At 45.7% G+C, this 6478-nt stretch overlaps 1 protein-coding gene across 1 annotated transcript in view; it reads right to left on the bottom strand.

Annotated features, from left to right (window-relative positions):
- Positions 1 to 3273: 3273 nt before the first annotated feature.
- LOC119297718 (dehydration-responsive element-binding protein 1B-like) overlaps positions 3274 to 6478 on the bottom strand; it is a 6645-nt gene continuing 3440 nt past the window's right edge. The window contains exon 2 of the mRNA XM_037575393.1: positions 3274 to 3800. Within this exon, the coding sequence (XP_037431290.1) occupies positions 3461 to 3800 (340 nt within the window). The 3' untranslated portion in view covers positions 3274 to 3460. The remainder of the gene's footprint in view (positions 3801 to 6478) is intronic.

The following is a 6478-nucleotide window of genomic DNA, read 5'->3' as shown; positions in this document are numbered from 1 at the left end:
AATTATTTTTTAGGTCATGTGATCAATTTTGTTTCTATCAAAAGGCGAGGTAAATACTTTAAATTGGGGCGTAGTTTGTTTGAAAACTATAAACTGAATATAGGTTCTATAAGTATTCTTAGATGCAGAGTGAAAGCTTTCGTTTCCTACGAAGTGAAAATTACAACACTATCCATCCTATTATCACAAAGTAGGAGAGAGAACTACTGTGTAAACGGAACAAGAGACAAGGTTATCCACATTAGGACATATCCAACGCTGACCCGCAAATTTGCTTTGGCATTCGTCCTTGTCGGTGTTAAAACCAGCAGATCTCGGGTAGGGGGTCCCGAACTGTGTGTATGAGGATTAATGGTAACAAGGGACAAATGGGATACAATATTTACCCAGGTTCGGGCCCTTTTGATGAAGGTAAAACCCTGCGTACTGCTTGATTGTATTTGATGAGTATAGGGGTTACAAGAGTGCTCATAGGGGTAGGGTGTGCGTGTGTGCATTTATAGGGATGAGTGTATGTGTGTGTATATGAGAAACTGTTCATAGGGCAAGGACCGGTCAGCCAACAGGGTGCGGGTGCGGCGACACGGCGTTCGAGCCGAACTGGGCTTCTTTTTTTCAGTGCAACCGAACTAGCGTGTCGGTTGTGGGTGGTGGGACGTATGACATAGCCCATGGGCCGTATATTCGTGTACATGGGCTTGCACGGTTCTAAATCTATGTTGGGACCGGGCCGTCGCTGCCTTCATCAACTTCACATCTTCATACTTTGTAAAATTCCCCTAAAAATATCCTATAAAAAATGATATCACATTTCTATTTTTAAAACATCAGTACAGACACAAGCGCTCATTTTTCCAATTTATGAACAACTTTTTAAAACACTTCCATTTTCTGAGAAACTGAACATTTTCTAAAAGCACGGTCATTTTTTACAAAATTCGAACAATCTTGAAACATGAACTTATTGAAAAAGGAAAAAACGTGAAAAATGTAAAATCAAATAAAAAATGAATAAAAAGAAACAGAAAAGGAAGAAGAAAAGAAAGAAAGAAAGAAGAAAATTTAACAGAAAAACAAAAAATATGGAAAAAAAATCGTCAAAAAACAAAAAACAAACAATAAAACCGGTAAAAGTAAAAACCCGGTTCAGGGAACCTTCTAAAAGGTTCGCAAAACCAGAAAAAACCGGCTGGAACCTCTAGAAGGTTCCCAAAACCAGGAACGCTTAAACGGGCCGGCCCAATCGGAGCGATCGCTCGAGCTCCTGTGCGAAGTAGGGACATCTTGACGCAGAATGCGTCGAATAGGAATTTCTGGAAATTCATGCTCAAGTAACATCTCTCCCATCTGAAGCCCGGGATAAAAAGCAAGAATTTAGATGCTTCGAAGGATTGGATTGGCTCACATCTATGAAGCTGATGTCAGAAAGTTGATTTCATAATCTCATTGCATAGTTGCACCCCTTGTTTATCTTCTTTTTTTCTTTTTCTTTCATGTACTTATCTTATTCCATTTGATACTTATATCTGAAAATACCGTAGAACAATTGTTTTACTGTTTACCGCTTAAAAAAGAACATATTTTTCTCAAACAATAGATTATTGATAAAAAATGATTGCATGTAGGTCCAATTGTTCATAGTTTGAATTTCCAAATTAGTACGTGCCGTCGCTAGGGTAGTTCGGTTGCCCGTTCTTTGTATCTACTCTTTTTTCCGGTTGCCGCTTGCCAGTTCTGGTCAGCACAAATGGACGAATACAGTATGGAGTTTCTAAAAAAAATTAGTGTGGAGTGTAGTACCTTCTAGTTTTGGAATCAATTTGCAAGCCGTCCAAATCCATCATTTTCACAAGCTGTCAACCAACAGTGACGTTGTTCGATGTATCATTTTCTTTTCATAAAATATTTGATACGTTTCTTTTTTCAAACTACACCCTTCGTTTCTTTTTTCCAAGCTATCCCTGGCGATAGTGCCTAGGCAGGTGCAACTCACCTTAATTCCAGATAAAACAACGTCATACGTAAAACACACTGATCAAATAGCACAAATAAGGCAATTCTAATCAAGGGGATGGCGTTACCTCTTAATACGGTCCAGTTTAATGCATATGATGGTACGAAGTAAAGCCCAAGGAAGCCGACATGAACATGAGAAGTAATCATGGGAAATAGACTCTGCATCTTGACTTCTTCAGTATCCCTCTTGATCCTACTTTGTAAGACAAGATTAGTGCATTCTTATGTACATGCCATATATAATTACACATTTTCAGTACAACAATCGGCAACCTAAGATAATCCCAAATCTATAATTCTAGATTGCTTGAAGCCCCACGATTCTTATTTAATATGTAATGCACGTGCACCCACTGAACAGACACTTTGTCGGCGTGGGTGCTGCGAACGGAGCTGAAGTCAACGCGGATGCCGATGGTTGCCGGAGAGCATGCCCTGGACATGGATGGAGTCGTCGCAGTAGCGGCAGAAGAGCGCCTGGCCTCCAAACAGAAGACGGTGGCGGCGATAGCACGTGTGTTCCCGGAGGAAGACGAAGCTCCTCGCGCTTCCCCCATCGTGGCTAGCGTGCATGATGGCGGCAGGCGGCTCGTGATTAGCTTCCTAATAGGATGGATGTGTTCGAGATAAGTTTTTTAATAGGATGAATTTGTCTGAGATTAGTTTCCTAATAGGATGGATGCACTCTGATTTAGTTTCCTAAAATAGGATGCATCCGTGATTATTAGTTTCCTAATTGCTTAGACGTGGAGTTTCATATTTTCCTCCACGGTGGAGTACGATCAGTCAATGTAAATTGCTAAGTGCACACAGAAAATGGTTTAGGTTAAGTCTAACCGTTAGATTGATTTTAGTGGGCCTAATCATGCGTTGGTATTGGATCTATGTACACTTTGTGGGGTGTGCTTAAATTTTTTTTGTTTGATTATTTAATAATAGTATAGATATAGATTCCTTTTTCCGGTTGCCGCTTGCCAGTTCTGGTCAGCACAAATGGACGAATACAGTATGGAGTTTCTAAGAAAAAGAAATAGTGCGGAGTGTAGTACCTTCTAGTTTTGGAATCAATTTGCAAGCCGTCCAAATCCATCATTTTCACAAGTTGTCAACCAACAGTGACGTTGTTCGATGTATCATTTTCTTTTCATAAAATATTTGATAAGTTTCTTTTTTCAAACTACACCCTCCGTCCCATAATATAACAACGTTTTTGACACTAGTGTAGTGTTAAAAACGTTCTTATATTTTAGAACAGAGGGAATAATACTCTATTTGATTTGGATTCATGACAATTATAATTGATGGGCGTAAATAAGCAATCTAGCCCTTTCTCCCAAAAATAGAAAGCGGAAACTTGCTATACACAATGAAGAAACAAACTGCCTACTCTGTTTCTTCCCAAACTAATATGTACGGTAAAACTTTGGTCTGCTTAGCTGAACGATTAGCTCCACAACGGCGTCTGCGTCTCCGCCACGCCGCTGTGGTCGCTGTCCTCTCGCCAGGCTCCGGCGTCCGGCGGCTCCACGAGCATCCCCTGCGCCAAGCTCTCGTAGTACGACCCGCCGACTATGCCGCCAAACCACTGCTCGTCGTCGAGCTCCAGCAAGTCGCCTGACGACATGGAGAACAGCGCGCCGCTCAGGGCGACGGCCGGCTCCGCCGCCGGGCACGCGACTGGAAGAACGATCTGCTGCCGCTGGAACGCGAGGACGGCGACGGCGACGGCGGTCTTGATCTCCCGCGCGCTGCCGAAGCCGAAGGAGCCGGCCGCGAGCACGGGTGTAAGACAATAAGTTTTGGGAACCAGCACAACCCTCTAGGGGTGGCTTATCTCATTATATATAATGGTTGTGTTACAATACGTACATAGGTACAGAAGTTATACATAGTCTAACACCCTCCCTCAATCTTAGCCACTTTCTAAAGAACTGAGAAGGGTAAGATTGCGCCTACAAGCCTCAAACTGTGGCAGTGGTAAAGGCTTAGTGAAGATGTCTGCAAGTTGATCCTTAGACGAGATAAACTTGATCTGGAGTTGCTTCTGTGATACACGTTCCCGTACAAAGTGATAGTCAACTTCAATGTGTTTCGTTCGGGCATGAAATACTGGATTTGCAGAAAGGTATGTAGCACCGATGTTATCACACCAAAGAATAGGAGGCTGTGGTTGAGACAAACCCAACTCCTGAAGCAAAGACTGCACCCAAATAATCTCTGCAGTAGCATTAGCCACAGCCTTGTACTCAGCTTCAGTACTGCTACGTGACACAGTAGCCTGTTTCCGAGCACTCCAGGCGATCAAATTAGAGCCAAAGAATACTGCATAACCCCCCGTGGATCGCCTGTCATCTGGGCTACCAGCCCAATCTGCATCAGAGAAGGCCGAAAGGACCCGAGAGGAAGTCGGCCGAATATGCATACCAAAAGTCAGAGTGAACTGAACATAACGACGAATGCGTTTAACAGCAGCCCAATGAGTATCTCTGGGAGCCTGAAGATACTGACAAACCCTGTTAACAGCATAAGAGATATCTGGTCTCGTGATCGTCAAGTACTGAAGTCCACCAACAATGCTTCTGTACTCTGTGGCATCCGCAGGAGACAAAAGCTCACCATCAACAGATGTTATCTTGTCGGTAGACGACATGGGTGTGGTGGTCGGTTTGCACTTCAGCATGCCGGCTTTTTGTAACAACTCCAAGGAGTACTTCTTCTGCGTAAGGACAAGACCAGTAGCACGAGAAGTGACCTCAACTCCAAGAAAGTAGTGAAGCTTCCCAAGATCTTTGACCGCAAAATCAGCACCAAGAGAGCAGACAAGAGCATCAGCAGCATACTGAGAAGAACTGACAAGGATAATATCATCGACATATACCAAAAGATACATAGTGACTTCTGGCTTCTGTAGAAGAAATAATGAAGTGTCAGCAGTGGACGGCACAAACCCATGAGCACGAAGGGCAGAGGCAAGGCGGGCATGCCAGGCACGAGGAGCTTGCTTCAAACCATATAGTGCTTTGGAAAGACGACAGATATAGTCAGGACGACCAGGATCAGAGAAACCAGGCGGCTGTTTTATATAAACCTCTTCCTCCAAAAATCCATGTAGAAAGGCATTCTGCACATCAAGTTGACGAAGTGACCAACCACGAGAAACAGCAATGGAGAGAAGAAGCCGAATAGTGGTAGGCTTGACGACAGGACTGAAGGTGTCCTCATAGTCAAGACCATGACGCTGCCGAAAACCGCGAGCAACAAGTCGTGCTTTGTAACGCTCAATAGATCCATCCGAATGCTTCTTCACTTTGAATACCCATTTTGAGTCAATAACATTTACCCGTGGTGGTGGAGGAACGAGAGTCCATGTCTTGTTACGAAGAAGAGCATGAAACTCCTGCTCCATAGCCTCTCGCCAATGTGGAATGCGCAGGGCAGCCTGATATGAGCGAGGCTCAGAAGATGGATCCGCAACAGCAGCAGCCAAACAAGCAGCCAACCAAGCAACCGTACCATCCGTACGTTCCTTAGGTTTGAAAATGCCACTGCGACTGCGTGTATGTGGTCGAGACACAGGAACCACCGAGGTCGACGGAGCAGCCTGCAACGGGCTGGAGGACGGCGACGTTGATGAGTCAGCCGGTGACGAGGAGCCAGGCACGGTAGCCTCGGACTCAGTCGGCGAAGAAGGCCGGCCCACCAGCGAAACCGGCAGAGCAGACGAAGCAGCTGGCGACTCCGGCATCCCAGACCGGGCCGATGGCGAGCTTGGCATAGTGGGCCGTGGCGCGGCCGGTGTCGCGGGCCGATCCGCTGATGAAGGCGACGTGAGGACCCGAGCCGCGGGCGAAGACGGCGTGACGGGCCGAGCCACGGGCGACTCGGCGGCCGCTGGTGAAAAAGGCCGAGCCGCTGGAGACTCGGCGATCACTGGCGTAGCAGACCGAGCAGTGGAGATGCTCGGCGCGACGGGCTCGTCGGGTGACCATGCATGGGCGCGCGAATCGATGCCATGCAACATAGGGCAATCGACGTGCCCACCAGAAGACGACGACGATGATGGTGAATCCTCCAACAGCTCCAAACGAGCTCCACGTCCGGTTCCTGCACCATGGTTAGGTAACAGCAAAGGAGAGTATGCAACATCATCAAATTGGTCAGAAGCAACAGAGGATGAATGCAGGGATGGTGGTTCGACAGTGGACACAGGAAGGTTGGCAAAGGGAAAAACATGCTCATCAAACACGACGTCCCGAGATATATAGACACGATTAGTGGGAACATGAAGACATTTGTAACCTTTATGAAGAGAGCTATAGCCAAGGAAAACACACTTCTTAGAACGAAACTCAAGCTTGCGCTTGTTATATGGACGAAGATGCGGCCAGCAAGCACACCCAAATACCTTGAGAAAGGTATAATCAGGTTGTTCATTAAGGAGAACCTCAATGGGAGTCTTCAT

This window comes from Triticum dicoccoides, chromosome 5A (assembly GCF_002162155.2).
Source record: "Triticum dicoccoides isolate Atlit2015 ecotype Zavitan chromosome 5A, WEW_v2.0, whole genome shotgun sequence".
In the NCBI taxonomy this organism is placed as follows: Eukaryota; Viridiplantae; Streptophyta; class Magnoliopsida; order Poales; family Poaceae; genus Triticum; species Triticum dicoccoides.
This window is presented reverse-complemented; position numbering and strand designations above follow the sequence as displayed.